General features: G+C 55.8%; 1 protein-coding gene across 2 annotated transcripts in view; it reads left to right on the plus strand.

The window, feature by feature from the left end:
* GDI1 (GDP dissociation inhibitor 1) overlaps positions 1 to 9,562 on the plus strand; it is a 32,609-nt gene extending 23,047 nt beyond the window's left edge. For both annotated transcript variants that reach the window (XM_075581222.1, XM_075581221.1), the window contains exons 9-11: positions 4,351 to 4,495; positions 7,621 to 7,675; positions 9,378 to 9,562. In XM_075581222.1, the coding sequence (XP_075437337.1) occupies positions 4,351 to 4,495; positions 7,621 to 7,675; positions 9,378 to 9,530 (353 nt within the window). In that variant the 3' untranslated portion in view covers positions 9,531 to 9,562. The remainder of the gene's footprint in view (positions 1 to 4,350; positions 4,496 to 7,620; positions 7,676 to 9,377) is intronic.
* The last annotated feature ends 8,322 nt before the right edge of the window (positions 9,563 to 17,884 follow it).

The raw sequence follows: 17,884 nt of genomic DNA on the forward strand, positions 1-17,884 counted from the left end.
GGGCGGGAGAGGCCGGGGGAACAGGAGGGCGGGAGAGGCTGGGGGAATAGGAGGGGGGAGAGGCTGGATAATAGGAGGGCGAGAGGCTGGGGAATAGGAGGCGGGAGAGGCCGGGGAATAGGAGGGGGGAGAGGCTGGATAATAGGAGGGCGAGAGGCTGGGGAATAGGAGGCGGGAGAGGCCGGGGAATAGGAGGGCGGGAGAGGCTGGGGAATAGGAGAGGGGAGAGGCTGGGGAATAGGAGAGCGGGAGAGGCTGGGGAATAGGAGGGGGAGAGGCTGGGGAATAGGAGGGCGGGAGAGGCCTGGGAATAGGAGGGGGAGAGGCTGGGGAATAGGAGGGCGGGAGAGGCCGGGGAATAGGAGGGGGAGAGGCTGGGGAATAGGAGGGCGGGAGACGCCGGGGGAACAGGAGGCGGGAGAGGCTGGGGAATAGGAGGGCGAGAGGCTGGATAATAGGAGGGGGGAGAGGCTGGGGATTAGGAGGGCGGGAGAGGCCGGGGGGATAGGGGGGCGGGAGAGGCTGGGGAATAGGAGAGCGGGAGAGGCTGGGGAATAGGAGGGGGAGAGGCTGGGGAATAGGAGGGCGGGAGAGGCCGGGGAATAGGAGGGGGAGAGGCTGGGGAATAGGAGGGCGGGAGAGGCCGGGGAATAGGAGGGGGAGAGGCTGGGGAATAGGAGGGCGGGAGAGGCCGGGGGAACAGGAGGCGGGAGAGGCTGGGGAATAGGAGGGCGAGAGGCCGGGGAATAGGAGGGGGGAGAGGCTGGGGATTAGGAGGGCGGGAGAGGCCGGGGGGATAGGGGGGCGGGAGAGGCTGGGGAATAGGAGAGCGGGAGAGGCTGGGGAATAGGAGGGCGGGAGAGGCCGGGGAATAGGAGGGCGGGAGAGGCCGGGGAATAGGAGGGCGGGAGAGGCCGGGGAATAGGAGGGCGGGAGAGGCCGGGGAATAGGAGGGGGAGAGGCTGGGGAATAGGAGGGCGGGAGAGGCCGGGGGAATAGGAGGGGGAGAGGCCGGGGGAACAGGAGGGCGGGAGAGGCTGGGGAATAGGAGGGGGAGAGAGGCTGGGGAATAGGAGGCGGGAGAGGCTGGGGAATAGGAGGGCGGGAGAGGCTGGGGAATAGGAGGGCGGGAGAGGCTGGGGAATAGGAGGGGGAGAGGCTGGGGAATAGGAGGGCGGGAGAGGCTGGGGAATAGGAGGGCGGGAGAGGCTGGGGGAATAGGAGGGCGGGAGAGGCTGGGGAATAGGAGGGCGGGAGAGGCCGGGGAATAGGAGGGCGGGAGAGGCCGGGGAATAGGAGGGCGGGAGAGGCTGGGGAATAGGAGGGGGAGAGGCTGGGGGAATAGGAGGCGGGAGAGGCCGGGGGAATAGGAGGGCGGGAGAGGCTGGGGAATAGGAGGGCGGGAGAGGCCGGGGGAACAGGAGGGCGGGAGAGGCTGGGGAATAGGAGGGCGGGAGAGGCCGGGGGAACAGGAGGGCGGGAGAGGCCGGGGGAACAGGAGGGCGGGAGAGGCCGGGGAATAGGAGGGCGGGAGAGGCCGGGGAATAGGAGGGCGGGAGAGGCTGGGGAATAGGAGGCGGGAGAGGCCGGGGGAATAGGAGGGCGGGAGAGGCTTGGGAATAGGAGGGCGGGAGAGGCTGGGGAATAGGAGGGCGGGAGAGGCTGGGGAATAGGAGGGCGGGAGAGGCCGGGGGAACAGGAGGGCGGGAGAGGCTGGGGAATAGGAGGGGGGGAGAGGCCGGGGGAACAGGAGGCGGGAGAGGCCGGGGAATAGGAGGGGGAGAGGCTGGGGAATAGGAGGGCGGGAGAGGCCGGGGAATAGGAGGGCGAGAGGCCGGGGAATAGGAGGGGGGAGAGGCTGGATAATAGGAGGGCGAGAGGCCGGGGAATAGGAGGGGGGAGAGGCTGGGGATTAGGAGGGCGGGAGAGGCCGGGGGGATAGGGGGGCGGGAGAGGCTGGGGAATAGGAGGGCGGGAGAGGCTGGGGGAATAGGAGGCGGGAGAGGCTGGGGAATAGGAGGGGGAGAGGCCGGGGGAATAGGAGGGCGGGAGAGGCTGGGGAATAGGAGGGGGAGAGGCTGGGGAATAGGAGGGCGGGAGAGGCCGGGGAATAGGAGCGGGAGAGGCTGGGGAATAGGAGGGCGGGAGAGGCTGGGGAATAGGAGGGCGGGAGAGGCCGGGGAATAGGAGGGGGAGAGGCCGGGGAATAGGAGGGGGGAGAGGCTGGATAATAGGAGGGCGAGAGGCTGGGGAATAGGAGGGCGGGAGAGGCCGGGGGAACAGGAGGGCGGGAGAGGCTGGGGGAATAGGAGGGGGGAGAGGCTGGGGAATAGGAGGCGGGAGAGGCCGTGGAATAGGAGGGGGGAGAGGCTGGATAATAGGAGGGCGAGAGGCTGGGGAATAGGAGGCGGGAGAGGCCGGGGAATAGGAGGGCGGGAGAGGCTGGGGAATAGGAGAGGGGAGAGGCTGGGGAATAGGAGAGCGGGAGAGGCTGGGGAATAGGAGGGGGAGAGGCTGGGGAATAGGAGGGCGGGAGAGGCCGGGGAATAGGAGGGGGAGAGGCTGGGGAATAGGAGGGCGAGAGGCTGGATAATAGGAGGGGGGAGAGGCTGGGGATTAGGAGGGCGGGAGAGGCCGGGGGGATAGGGGGGCGGGAGAGGCTGGGGAATAGGAGAGCGGGAGAGGCTGGGGAATAGGAGGGGGAGAGGCTGGGGAATAGGAGGGCGGGAGAGGCCGGGGAATAGGAGGGGGAGAGGCTGGGGAATAGGAGGGCGGGAGAGGCCGGGGAATAGGAGGGGGAGAGGCTGGGGAATAGGAGGGCGGGAGAGGCCGGGGGAACAGGAGGCGGGAGAGGCTGGGGAATAGGAGGGCGAGAGGCCGGGGAATAGGAGGGGGGAGAGGCTGGGGATTAGGAGGGCGGGAGAGGCCGGGGGGATAGGGGGGCGGGAGAGGCTGGGGAATAGGAGAGCGGGAGAGGCCGGGGAATAGGAGGGCGAGAGGCTGGGGAATAGGAGGGCGGGAGAGGCCGGGGAATAGGAGGGCGGGAGAGGCTGGGGAATAGGAGAGCGGGAGAGGCCGGGGAATAGGAGGGCGGGAAAGGCCGGGGAATAGGAGGGCGAGAGGCCGGGGAATAGGAGGGGGGAGAGGCTGGATAATAGGAGGGCGAGAGGCCGGGGAATAGGAGGGGGGAGAGGCTGGGGATTAGGAGGGTGGGAGAGGCCGGGGGGATAGGGGGGCGGGAGAGGCTGGGGAATAGGAGGGCGAGAGGCCGGGGAATAGGAGGGGGAGAGGCTGGGGAATAGGAGGGCGGGAGAGGCCGGGGGAATAGGAGGGGGAGAGGCTGGGGAATAGGAGAGGGGAGAGGCTGGGGATTAGGAGGGCGGGAGAGACTGGGGAATAGGAGGGGGAGAGGCTGAGGAATAGGAGGGGGAGAGGCTGGGGAATAGGAGGGCGGGAGAGGCTGGGGAATAGGAGAGGGGAGAGGCTGGGGATTAGGAGGGCGGGAGAGGCTGGGGAATAGGAGGGCGGGAGAGGCCGGGGAATAGGAGGGCGGGAGAGGCTGGGGAATAGGAGGGGGAGAGGCTGGGGAATAGGAGGGTGGAGGCTGGGGATAGGAGGGGTGAGGCTGGGGAATAGGAGGGTGGAGGCTGGGGATAGGAGGGGTGAGGCTGGGGATAGGAGAGTGGAGGCTGGGGATAGGAGGGGTGAGGCTGGGGATAGGAGGGCGGAGGCTGGGGAATAGGAGGGCTGAGGCTGGGGATAGGAGGGGTGAGGCTGGGGATAGGAGGGTTGAGGCTGGGGATAGGAGGGGTGAGGCTGGGGATAGGAGGGGTGAGGCTGGGGAATAGGAGGGGTGAGGCTGGGGATAGGAGGGGTGAGGCTGGGGGATAGGAGGGTGGAGGCTGGGGATAGGAGGGCGGAGGCTGGAGATAGGAGGGGTGAGGCTGGGGATAGGAGGGGTGAGGCTGGGGATAGGAGGGGTGAGGCTGGGGATAGGAGGGGTGGAGGCTGGGGATAAGAGGGCGGAGGCTGGGGATAGGAGGGGAGAGGCCGGGGAATAGGAGACGGGAGGGGAGGAGAGGCTGGGGAATAGGAGGGGGGAGGCTGGGGATAGGAGGGGTGAGGCTGGGGATAGGAGGGGTGAGGCTGGGGATAGGAGGGGTGGAGGCTGGGGATAGGAGGGCGGAGGCTGGGGATAGGAGGGGTGAGGCTGGGGATAGGAGGGGAGAGGCTGGGGAATAGGAGGGGGGAGGCTGGGGATAGGATGGGTGAGGCTGGGGATAGGAGGGGTGAGGCAGGGGAGGAGGGGGAGAGGACGTCCCTCACTGCGTATCCCCCGCCCCGCTGCAGATATTTACGTGTGCCTGATCTCGTACGCGCACAATGTGGCCGCTCAGGGGAAGTACATCGCTATCATCAGCACCACCGTGGAGACAACGGAGCCCGAGCAGGAGATCGAGCCGGCGCTGGAGCTGCTGGAGCCCATCGACCAAAAGTAGGGAGACCCCCCCGGGACACCACCCGCCCGGGACACCCTCCGCCCGGGACACCCCCCGCCCGGGACACCCCCTGCCCGGGACACCCCCCCCCCTCCCCCCGGGACACCCCCTGCCCGGGACACCCCCCAGCCCGGGACACCCCCCGCCCGGGAAACCCCCTGCCCGGGACACACACCCCCCTCCCCCCGGGACACCCCCCCCCCCCCCCGGGACACCCCCCCCCCCCCCCGGGACACCCTGTCTGCTCCTCTAGGGAAACAGGAGGCATCTCGTAACTCTTTCACTGCCACTCTGCGCGTCACTGGCCTCTCTGGCAGCAAAAGGGTTAAGGGCAAGTCATAAAACATAGCGGTACCACGTATCACATCCCAATCCTTTGCAACTAAAGGAAGGTGTTTCCGTGACCGGTTCTGAACGGGTCCGTGCTGCGGTTCTGAACGGGTCCGTGCTGCGGTTCTGAACGGGTCCGTGCTGCGGTTCTGAACGGGTCCGTGCTGCGGTTCTGAACGGGTCCGTGCTGCGGTTCTGAACGGGTCCGTGCTGCGGTTCTGAACGGGTCCGTGCTGCGGTTCTGAACGGGTCCGTGCTGCGGTTCTGGTTTAATCCCAAATACAATAGATTCTACTTTCAGTGACGCAGAGAAAGAGCTCGATGCTCTGCATCACTCTGCACCACCGCGGGGATCTGTAAATATGGAGGGTGAAGGGCGAGGGGGTCCGTGGGCGGCGGGCGAGGATGAGTCCAGTCACAGACGGGGCAGGGGTGATGCGGCAGAGCATTTCCTCCATTGTTTGGGATTTGGGGTGACTGTACGGGGGGGCACATGGCACGGATTATAATGACATGAGGTACATTCGCAGGTCTCAGCCAGGTCTGCCACCCTGTCTCCCCATTATCTGCCACCCTGTCTCCCCATTATCTGCCACCCTGTCTCCCCATTATCTGGCACCCTGTCTCCCCATTATCTGCCACCCTGTCTCCCCATTATCTGCCACCCTGTCTCCCCATTATCTGGCACCCTGTCTCCCCATTATCTGCCACCCTGTCTCCCCATTATCTGCCACCCTGTCTCCCCATTATCTGCCACCCTGTCTCCCCATTATCTGGCACCCTGTCTCCCCATTATCTGGCACCCTGTCTCCCCATTATCTGGCAACTTGTCTCCCCATTATCTGGCACCCTGTCTCCCCATTATCTGACACCCCGTCTCCCCATTATCTGAAACCCCGTCTCCCCATTATCTGGCACCCTGTCTCCCCATTATCTGACACCCCGTCTCCCCATTATCTGGCACCCCGTCTCCCCATTATCTGACACCCCGTCTCCCCATTATCTGACACCCCGTCTCCCCATTATCTGGCACCCCGTCTCCCCATTATCTGGCACCCTGTCTCCCCATTATCTGCCACCCTGTCTCCCCATTATCTGGCACCCTGTCTCCCCATTATCTGCCACCCTGTCTCCCCATTATCTGGCACCCTGTCTCCCCATTATCTGCCACCCCGTCTCCCCATTATCTGGCACCCCGTCTCCCCATTATCTGACACCCCGTCTCCCCATTATCTGACACACTGCTCATGTGTGTGTCATTATCCAGAATCCCCAGCTGCAGTGGAAGCATTGCAGGCTAAGAGATAATGTGGATGGACAGGATGTCACATCTGTCTGAGACACGTGGCTGCACCACGCGTGGCACTGGTATTTACTGTACACTATGGGGGAGGGTTTTGTCACTTTTTTATCTTGTGGCGAACAGTTTGTCAGAAACACTCTCGTACAATGACAGAAACGTACGCAGGAGGTGGAGCAGCGTGGGGAGACTTCTCGTGCATTCTCTTTACGTTGATACATCTCCCCCAATAAGTAACAGATTACATGTTATTTATTTATACAATGTTACACCGGGAAGTAATACATTGAGCGTTACGTCTCGTTTTCAAGTATGTCCTGGGCACAGTTAGGTTGACAAATACATAGTTGTATTAAGGGAGCAGGGTATACATTGTATACAAGACATTGCGTGCACAGGTAAAGATAATATATAATATAGGCGTATGTAACAGTTACAGGTAATATATAATATAGGCGTATGTAACAGTTACAGACCAGATTAAAATGTGAGACAGCTTTAGTTATGAAAGAACTTAGACTGGTGGTGGATATGAGAGTCTCTGGTAGGTTGTTCCAGTTTTGGGGTGCACGGTAAGAGGAGGAGGAGCGGCCGGATACTTTGCTGAGCCTTGGGACCATGAACAGTCTTTTGGAGTCTGATCTCAGGTGATAAGTGCTGCATGTGGTTGGGGTGAGGAGCTTGTTCAGGTAGCTGGGTAGCTTGCCCATGAAGAATTTAAAGGCAAGACAGGAAAGGTGAACTTTGCACCTGGACCCAAGTGATGCCCAATCTAGTTCTTTGAGCATTTCGCAGTGATGTGTGTTGTAGTTGCATTGAGGGAGAAAGTGGCATAGTGAGTTATAGAGGTTGTTACGTTTGCTAAGGTGGGTTTGAGGATCCGAGCCATATACTATGTCTCCATAGTCAATAATTGGCATTAGCATCTGCTGTGCGATACGCTTTCTGACCAGTAGACTTAGGGAGGATTTGTTCCTGTAAAGTACCCCTAGTTTGGCGTAGGTTTTGGTTGTCAGGGTATCAATGTGCATCCCGAATGTTAAACCATATGCCCAAATATTTTAAACTAGTAACAGGGGCTCGGATAGCATTAGATCTGGTTCTGGTCTGTAGCTCCTTTATTGGTAGGTTTAGAAATGTAGCCTTGGTCCCAAATCCCATTGTTACAGCCTTGTCAGTGTGACGCCCGCGCCCCGAGGAGGGAGGTACCGGTGCAGTGCGCAGCCACCACGCTGGGTTGGTACACGTTAGTTTGGCGTGTTCTGTGGACGTTAGTTTGGCGTGTTCTGTGGACGTTGGTGGCATTTCTGTGGTTTCCGGTTTGTAGACAGTACGTTTCCTCCTCCGGTACCACGTGGGTACGGAACATAAGGTTTATTAAAGAACTGCTGTGTCCCCTTAGTTAGAAATCACACTGTATCAGGAGACATCAGGCGGGTGGCCTTTCCGTGTCTCTTTTCTTAGATGGTAATTTCATGTTATTTCCCCCAGATTTGTGGCAATTAGTGATCTGTACGAGCCGATGGATAACGGTACGGAGAGCCAGGTAAGTGCCTCCCCTCCCACCCACTTACCATCTTGTTACTTGTACTGGGTCAGGGGAATTCACCATCTGATGGGGCCGGAATTTCAGGCGCTCACACCCCTAAATAGCACGGAGCAGTGTGTGTGTGTAACATGCAGAGCAGTGTGTGTGTGTGTAACATGCAGAGCAGTGTGTGTGTGTAACATGCAGAGCAGTGTGTGTGTGTAACATGCAGAGCAGTGTGTGTGTAACATGCAGAGCAGTGTGTGTGTAACAGGCAGAGCAGTGTGTGTGTGTAACAGGAAGAGCAGTGTGTGTGTGTAACATGCAGAGCAGTGTGTGTGTAACATGCAGAGCAGTGTGTGTGTGTAACATGCAGAGCAGTGTGTGTGTGTAACATGCCGAGCAGTGTGTGTGTAACATGCAGAGCAGTGTGTGTGTAACATGCAGAGCAGTGTGTGTGTAACATGCAGAGTAGTGTGTGTGTGTAACATGCAGAGCAGTGTGTATGTAACATGCAGAGCAGTGTGTGTGTGTAACATGCAGAGCAGTGTGTGTGTAACATGCAGAGCAGTCTGTGTGTGACATGCAGAGCAGTGTGTGTGTACCATGCAGAGCAGTGTGTGTGTACCATGCAGAGCAGTGTGTGTGTAACATGCAGAGCAGTGTGTGTGTAACATGCAGAGCAGTGTGTGTGTAACATGCAGAGCGATATGTACATTGTAAAAAAAGGGTTGTGAGGCGCTTCTAATAGAGGTGCAATAAATATAAATAAACTTGTGAATAATAAACCTTTTATTAAAAAGTGCTCATTAAATATAAGTGAATAATCAAAAAATAGTGAACTTCGCTGCTCAGCCCTCTAAGGAGACGATCCAGTTCCTCCTGTCGTTGATTGTAGGGAGAAGCTTGTGGGGAGCGCAGATGTCACCATATGTGGGGAAAGAAATATATATATAGTGTAGTATGTTCTACAAAATAAACAATTCAAGGAATCACGATTGGGAACTCACACTTTCCCAGTGACAGATCAGCAGTGGGTATGGTATTGAAGACTCGGTCAGTGTGAAGTGTCAGGATTCAGCAGAATAATCCCTCAATGAAAGAGATGACACACTTAGTGCAACATTGCATGTTCCAATATAATATAATTATCCAAGGCAATAAGTATTGCACTTACATTGGGCACTATGTGCATAGACACGTAACAATAATGATGCGCAGCTTGTGTATGTCACCAGCCCTGCTCCCGAGGTTGCGTCGCGTCACTTCCGGTTGGTCCGTCGCGTCACTTCCGTTTGCGACCGATCGCGAGAATGGAGTCACCGGGTTAGGGGGGGTGCTGGATACACTTCTCAGACTGCTGCAGTTCAACTCTACGCGTTTCGCTGGCTTGGCAGCTTCGTCAGGAGTTCATTGAACTCGACGCGACGCAACCTCGGGAGCAGGGCTGGTGACATACACAAGCTGCGCATCATTATTGTTATGTGTCTATGCACATATAATTATATCCCTTCCATTTGTGCTACAGCCTGTGGCTGCTGTCCTCTGCCTGTGAGGCGGCGGGCCCCGCGCTGATCCTGTTGGGTTTTGCTGTATTTTGTGGGTTTATCGGCGCAGTCACACACTTTGTGCCGTAGTTACAATCCCTGACATGAGACTTCACCGTCACCGCTCAGACGCAGCCCCCGTGACACCCCTTCTCCCCCTCATCTCCCCCCAGGTGTTCTCCTCGCGCTCTTACGACGCCACAACCCATTTCGAGACCACCTGCAACGACATCAAGGACATCTACAAGAGAATGACTGGCACGGACTTTGACTTCGAGAACATGAAGCGGAAACAGAACGATGTTTTCGGGGAGGACGAGCAGTGAGGGGGAGCCAGGGAGGGCGGGCAGTGAGAGGGAGCCGGGGAGGGCGGAGGAGGGCGGACAGTGAGAGGGAGCCGGGGAGGGTGGGCAGTGAGGGGGAGCCAGGGAGGGCGGGCAGTGAGAGGGAGCCGGGGAGGGCGGAGGAGGGCGGACAGTGAGAGGGAGCCGGGGAGGGTGGGCAGTGAGGGGGAGCCAGGGAGGGCGGGCAGTGAGAGGGAGCCGGGGAGGGTGGGCAGTGAGTGGGAGCCGGGGAGGGTGGGCAGTGAGTGGGAGCCGGGGAGGGCGGGCAGTGAGAGGGAGCCGGGGAGGGCGGGCAGTGAGAGGGAGCCGGGGAGGGCGGCCAGTGAGAGGGAGCCGGGGAGGGCGGAGGAGGGCGGACAGTGAGAGGGAGCCGGGGAGGGTGGGCAGTGAGAGGGAGCCGGGGAGGGCGGGCAGTGAGAGGGAGCCGGGGAGGGCGGCCAGTGAGAGGGAGCCGGGGAGGGTGGGCAGTGAGAGGGAGCCGGGGAGGGCGGGCAGTGAGAGGGAGCCGGGGAGAGCGGAGGAGGGCGGACAGTGAGAGGGAGCCGGGGAGGGCGGGCAGTGAGAGGGAGCCGGGGAGGGCGGAGGAGGGCCGGGGAGGGTGGACAGTGAGAGGGACCCGGGGAGGGCGGGTAGTGAGAGGGACCCGGGGAGGGCGGGCAGTGAGAGGGGGAGGGTGAGTAGTGAGAGGGGGCGGGGGAGGGCGAGTAGTGAGAGGGACCCGGGGAGGGCCGGGGAGGGTGGACAGTGAGAGGGACCCGGGTAGGGCGGGCAGTGAGAGGGGGGGGGGGCGAGTAGTGAGAGGGAGCCGGGGAGGGCGGGGGAGGCGAGTAGTGAGAGGGGAGGGCGGAGGAGGGCCGGGGATGAGGCTACTGCGCCCATTCTCCTATTGGTCATCATCATTCCAGTTGAACTTTTTAAGCTTCGGCCTATCAGCTTCATGCGCACTTCGGCGTCTTGCAGTGGCTCCGTACGTGGGGTCCACTTATCGAAGTCTCCCGGCTGCAAAGGCCACCGCAGCGGCTCTACCGAAGGAAGGGAAGGCACCCGGGGGACTTCAGATAAGTGGCCTCCAGATTATCATTAAAAGTTACATTTATTCCAAATATCCTGAGAAACAGCCGGGCTGCAGCGCTCCTTCGGGGGGCTGGGCGCGTTTCCCCCGCGCAGTGCAGCGCTCCTTCGGGGGGCTGGGCGCGTTTCCCCCCGCGCAGTGCAGCGCTCCTTCGGGGTCTGGGCGCGTTTCCCCCGCGCAGTGCAGCGCTCCTTCGGGGGGCTGGGCGCGTTTCCCCCGCGCAGTGCAGCGCTCCTTCGGGGGGCTGGGCGCGTTTCCCCCGCGCAGTGCAGCGCTCCTTCGGGGGGCTGGGCGCGTTTCCCCCGCGCAGTGTCAGCTGGGCTGGCTGGTCACTGCAGTTACTGCTGGCTCCTCTGACTGCCCATGAGGTTAACCCAAGCATACCCCAGGAGAACAATGACCCACCCCGCCCTATTGTGCTGAGAGAATGCTGGCCACGTACGCCACGTACGCCACGTACATCACCGTGAGGATTTCAGGGGCAGAGCTGCTGGGAAGTTCCCTCCCGAGTCCTGCGGGTCCCATACACAGCCCGGACCTGGTCACAGAATATCCTCTCGCCCCGCGGGCTCCGCGAGTGCTTCTCCGGAGGGGTTTTACCTGCGCTCTCAGCGGCCCAGGTGCGCCAGGCTCTGTAAGATCAGCGCAGATAACGTAAGGTTTCCCCACATTATTACCGGACGTTATTTTGCCGGAGTTATTTCTCTGCACAAACAACGCCGCTGCTTCGCGTATTGGCGCCGGCTTCGTGCGCACAGTCCGGCATTATCATCATATAGCACGGTCTCGCCTACAGGTGGCGCTCCTCCCGGCCCTGGAATCCGGCTTCTGCTGGAGGGGGAGAGGGAGGCTATAACTGCTCTAGTGCCAGACCCTGAACGGCCCAGTGGATATGCGATGTTTGGGGGGGAAGGGGGCGCCTCTTTTGCAAACAATTAGCACAGCTGGAAGACCATGTTATGCTAAAGTGTAGCGCTTGGTAATGGCGGAATATCCATAGGCGAATAACCCGATGTCAGGTAAAATAGCCTGAGCTTAGTGCCCTTATACTGAGGTTAATGCCCTTATACAGTACTGAGGTTAATGCCCTTATATTGAGCTTAATGCCCTTATACTGAGCTTACTGCCTTTATACTGAGCTTACTGCCCTTATATTGAGCTTACTGCCCTTATATTGAGCTTACTGCCCTTAAACTGAGCTTACTGCCCTTATACTGAGTTTAGTGCCCCTATACTGAGTTTAGTGCCCTTATACTGAGGGTAACGCCCTTATACTGAGTTTAGTGATCTTATACTGAGCTTAATGCCCTTATACTGAGCTGCTTCTGCTTAGTTAGTGAGTAAGCGCTGCCTTTGGCCCCTGTGCTGAGTAAGCGCTGCCTGTGGCCCCTGTGCTGAGTAAGTGCTGCCTGTGGCCCCTGTGCTGCTGAGTAAGCGCTGCCTGTGGCCCCTGTGCTGCTGAGTAAGCGCTGCCTGTGGCCCCTGTGCTGCTGACTGAGTAAGCGCTGCCTGGGCCCTGTGCTGCTGAGTAAGCGCTGCCTGTGGCCCCTGTGCTGCTGAGTAAGCGCTGCCTGTGGCCCCTGTGCTGCTGAGTAAGCGCTGCCTGTGGCCCCTGTGCTGCTTCTCTGTCCTGTTACATAGTTGCTTTGCCCTGCAGCACTGACCTCTGACTGGCTCGCTCATTAACCCCTTTCAATAGGTTGCAGGCCCCACTGGTCGTTCAGGGGTTAAGGAAACGCTGCAGTGCATTTCAGGGACTCCGCGTCCCAAATCTGGTGTAAATAAAAGCGCATCGTTACACAGACGCGATGTTAGCCGCTCCCCGAGTAATCCGTACTTTAGCCAGAGCTGCTCTCCGTGCTGCATCATGCAGAACATCAAGGGCCGCCAACAGGTCAGGGTTTCAGGATATCCCTGCTTCAGCACAGGGGGCTCGATCAGTGGCTCAGTCTCCGCCTGTTGGCCACTCCTGACGTAACACACTTCGGGGGCTCGTTTCGATACGTATCGTGACAAAGGTCCGCGTTTGAGACGAAGCGTCGGACCGCCACCGTTTGTTCCGTATTCTGTGCGAGACGGCGGCGTGACGAAACCTTAAGAAAGCTGCTTGTTCTACTTTGTGATATTGTCTCCCTGGAAAAGGTGGCTCTCCGGGCCCACAATGCACTTCCTCACTACGTCCGACCACGTGAGTGCACCCAACTCCCTCCGATGCGACACACTCAATGTTAACATGGCTCCATACAACACGCAACACTTCTGTATGGTAGTGAATAGAGGGATTGTTCGTTATTCATTATGTACCCAAACCTTGCCTCAGGATTTCAGCGTTCGGACCTGAGAATATATCTCTTTAACCATTACACCACTGAAGCTCTCGTTCCTCCTTTCTCAGTAGAGACATTGTTTTTCTTTATGCTGTAACCCGTGGCTTAAAAAGATTACTACTCCCCTAACCTAATTTATTTAACTTATTAGAGAGCAGGTAATAAGCCATGGATTTTAAGCGTGATATATGACATTTAATGCGTGTATAACAGTGAGCAGTGTAGGAAATGGCTCGTGTCTGTGGAAACCTATGAAAAGGCTTCGGCCTGATGGTTCGGGATAGCAAGATGGTCGCTGCAGCGACGTGACTCCTGTTTCATTCCAGTCTGGAACTCCTGTGTTATTTCGTGACCAGAAAATCCTGCTTCCTTTTTTTCCCTCTGACGACTGTGTGTATTATCCTCTGTGCGTTGTTCCCTCTCTGGAAACAGCGGATATCTTCTCACAAGTACATGTTCCCCATTTACTATGTCTAACAAAAAAGATACAAAGTAAAAACGTTGTGCAAACTTGTTTCAAACTGGATATGGGTGTGGCGTGTCTTATTGCTAAATGACTTGATTCAGAATGGGTGAGTGTGATGGCAAATCTAACCCGGAATACGTGTTGCAGAGCACAGGCTACATCAATACAAATAGCTTCAATATCACCATGTTCTGCATTCATTTCTCCAGTGCCCGCAACTATTTACTCAACAGCAGAAAAGATGCAGAGCAATGCACGGGGGCTGTTTTGGCACTGATGGGGTTAATAAGTAGATGTGGATTTACTAATATCTAGGTCCTTTATCTGACCTACAGTCCCACTGACCATAATATCCACCTTTGCTAAATGGGGGGGGGGGGGTTCTTCCGGCTTGCAGCTGGGGACGCGGGAGGGGGACGTGGGAGGGACACGAAGGAGGAGGGATTCGCGGGATGTGTGACATGGAGGAGGGGGACACCGAGGAGCAGGAGGAGGGACATGCGGGAGGGATATGGGAGGAGGGGGCATGAGTATTATTTATTTATAAAATATTTTACCAGGAAGTAATACATTGAGAGTTACCTCTCGTTTTCAAGTATGTCCTGGGCACAAAGTAAAACAAATAATACATGGTTACAAGTACAGTTACATAAATGAGCAGGGTATACATTATATACAAGACATTGCGTGCACAGTTAAAGAAAATATATATTATGAGCGTATAAAACAGTTACAGACCAGGTTACAATGTGAGACAGCCTTAGATTTTAAAGAACTTAAGCTGGTGGTGGATGTGAGAGTCTCTGGTAGGTTGTTCCAGTTTTGGGGTGCACGGAAGGAGAAGGAGGAACGTCCGGATACTTTGTTGAGCCTTGGGACCATGAATAGTCTTTTGGAGTCAGATCTCAGGTGATAGGTACTGCATGTGGTAGGGGTGAGGAGCTTGTTCAGGTAGCTGGGTAGCTTGCCCATGAAGAATTTAAAGGCAACACAGGAAAGGTGAACTTTGCGCCTAGACTCTAGTGATGACCAACCTAGTTCTTTGAGCATTTCGCAGTGATGTGTGTTGTAGTTGCATTGGAGAACAAAACGACATATTTGAATTGTAGAGGGTGTCAAGTTTGCTAAGGTGGGTTTGAGGAGCCGAGCCATATACTACGTCTCCATAGTCAATAATTGGCATTAGCATCTGCTGCGCGATACGCTTTCTGACCAGGAGACTTAGGGAGGATTTGTTCCTGTAAAGTACCCGTAAAGTAGAGATCTAACATCTGTCAGTCTGTGAGGCTTGTGTGTCAAGTAGATTATGGAGCAAAATGAACACATAGGGGGCGCTCTTCCGTCAAGTTCCCAAAGGGGCCGGACCAGAACATTAATTGCAAGAAGAGGGGCCACAAGAGAATGGTGAATGGGAGTTTCTGAGCGACAGTGCCACGGAAGCCACTATTGGAGTTTAATGAATCACCCAGAGATGGCTGTGCACACAGCGTGCACTGAAGCGGAGACTTGCACACAGCGTGCACTGAAGCGGAGACTTGCACACAGCGTGCACTGAAGCGGAGACTTGCACACAGCGTGCACTGAAGCGGAGACTTGCACACAGCGTGCACTGAAGCGGAAACTTGCACACAGCGTGCACTGAAGTGGAGACTTGCACACAGCGTGCACTGAAGCGGAAACTTGCACACAGCGTGCACTGAAGCGGAAACTTGCTCACAGCGTGCACTGAAGCGGAAACTTGCACACAGCGTGCACTGAAGCGGAGACTTTCACACAGCGTGCACTGAAGCGGAGACTTGCACACAGCGTGCACTGAAGCGGAGACTTGCACACAGCGTGCACTGAAGCGGAGACTTGCACACAGCGTGCACTGAAGCGGAGACTTGCACACAGCGTGCACTGAAGCGGAAACTTGCTCACAGCGTGCACTGAAGCGGAAACTTGCACACAGCGTGCACTGAAGCGGAGACTTTCACACAGCGTGCACTGAAGCGGAGACTTGCACACAGCGTGCACTGAAGCGGAGACTTGCACACAGCGTGCACTGAAGCGGAGACTTGCACACAGCGTGCACTGAAGCGGAGACTTGCACACAGCGTGCACTGAAGCGCCAGAGACACCCAGAGGTGCAGAAAGATCGTGTTTAGAAAAGGTGGAAACTCCCAGACCGGCACGGAAAGGAAACGCAATGTTCCGTGCGAGGTGACGTCCGGAAAAGAATAGGCATGTCCTGGGGTCCCAACACGAGAAGGTCAGGTACCCCAACTGTACCCAGCTTCCGCTTAACTCCTCAATGGCAGAACGGCCGGCAGCGTGTCACTGTGTGTATACTGTATGTATATACCGTGGCGAGGAAGAGAATGTGAACCCCAATGATAAGGACAGAAATTCCATAGATTTCCATAACCTTTTTGAATCAAAGCCAGTCTTTTCTTTAATATCCAATGGGCTTTAAATTACCCAATTCCATGTCTTTTGAAACAAAATGCGGTATGAATTAGACAAACTATGAGTAATTAGGAGTCAGGGTATGTGCAAAAGTAAGTGAAACCCTAGTTTTATCAGCTAAATGAAAGGTGATAATTAGAATCAGGCGTATATACCACTTTTTAACTGCACTAAGTTACATAAGCTTATGCTGAGTATATTAACCCTTTCAGGGTATATTTCACAGAACATTTGTATGCATTTAGCATAGGGACCTTCTACTGAGACTTACCTTGACGTTGGTTAGCAGGCTTGGCATTATTTGATAAAAGAATATAACCAAAAGTCTCCTTTGTCTTACAGATGTAGGTCTCACTATGTATATTTATTTCCCCATTTATTGCTATCCCAGCGGGAGAAGCGCAGCGATTCTGTTGCAGGGTACATGCAACCACACACGCGGGTTCTCTTGATAAAGCTTCTTTATTGAGCCTTTAAAAATATACAGCACACAAAAACAAAATGGTTTCTCTTCAGTAGACAAAAACAAAATAGCTTCTCTTCAGCAGACAAAAACAAAATAGCTTCTCTTCAGAATGCAGGACACAGACAGTTCATCACACATGTACTTTGAAAAACAGACCTTATAGCAGTAATCTCTTCAGTGTTTCAGTCCTGTCTCCTGACCAGCTAGCTTGCATGTGGGTACAGCCTGGGGTTTTTAAAACACCTTGATTATGCAGCTGGGGTCAGACTAATTAAGCAGCCCGTCTCAACTGAAACTTAACCTCGTCACTGCTGCACTCCAAGCCTAAACATAGGTTTGCCAGGTATATGGCTGGTGACGTTCATTCACCCTGTCACAGATTCACTTTCTGTTTTTTCACATATGTATGGCCAATCTTTTCACCAGCAGCATGCTCCTTACACGGAGAAGCGCGGTGAATATATATATATATATATTTGGTATATATAATTAGGTAAATCTTAAGGTGAGATAGTCTACAAATGGAGAAAGTTCAAGGCCACAGTCACTCTACCCAGGAGCGGTCGTCCTACCAAAATCTCTCCGAGAACAAACCGGCAAATCACACAGGAAGTCACAAAGAACCTCAGAGTAACATCCAGGATCTGAAGTTCACCAAAGAGCACATAGAGGATCCACAAGACTTCTGGAACAATGTTCTCTGGACAGGCGAATATGAATATACTACCAGCACACACAGAAGACAGTATTAATATACTGAAAGTACTAAGAGCAGATCATAATAGCTAATAGTAAATGGACAATGTCCAGACAATTCCAATCCTGTTGCAAGGTATGAATAATAGCTCAAAGAGGTCAGTCCAGGTTTAAACCGGAGTCCATAATACATCACCATTGAGTATAGGCGGTAAGTGTGGTACACAGTCCCTAAATCAGGAGAAGAGAGGGGTCCCTCAGCCAAGCTCCCGCTCCTACGCGTTTCGACGGCAGTCTTCTTCTGGGAGTGGGAGCAGGAGAGGAACAAACAGACTTTTATAGCCAATTACATTCACCCAAATTCGCGCCAAAACGAAGCTTTCAATGTTGATTAAAACAGCCGATTTTCATCCCGGTCGGTATCATGCAGATAGTTCCATTCTCCGCATCAACTGATGTCATCGCGTTTCAGCGTCAAGACGTCTGTTTCCATGGCTAGTGTCAGTAGCCAATAGGATGGCTGTTAGATCGCGTCATACAATAACACAAGCGGATAAAACAGCGTTCTGGAGGTTGCCAGGATACCAACATATCTACAAATGTAAATAAAGTGACAGACCTAATGAGTATCCATATCGCAATCAAGCCCATGATTCTTGAATATATTATGGCGCATTCTCGATGTATGGGTTGTTGCCAGGGCCGATGCTCGTCTCGCAGGTATTCTCCATGGACAGCTAGCTGATCAGGATCTTAAGGACGCCATATAGCAATATTGAGGTTAACTTTGTAATGAATTGGTGTATTCTCGTCAATGTTATACAGCTGATCGGTACTCTGCTGCGACTGACGTCATTACGC

This window comes from Ascaphus truei, unplaced genomic scaffold (assembly GCF_040206685.1).
Source record: "Ascaphus truei isolate aAscTru1 unplaced genomic scaffold, aAscTru1.hap1 HAP1_SCAFFOLD_1138, whole genome shotgun sequence".
NCBI classification, from domain to species: domain Eukaryota; kingdom Metazoa; phylum Chordata; class Amphibia; order Anura; family Ascaphidae; genus Ascaphus; species Ascaphus truei.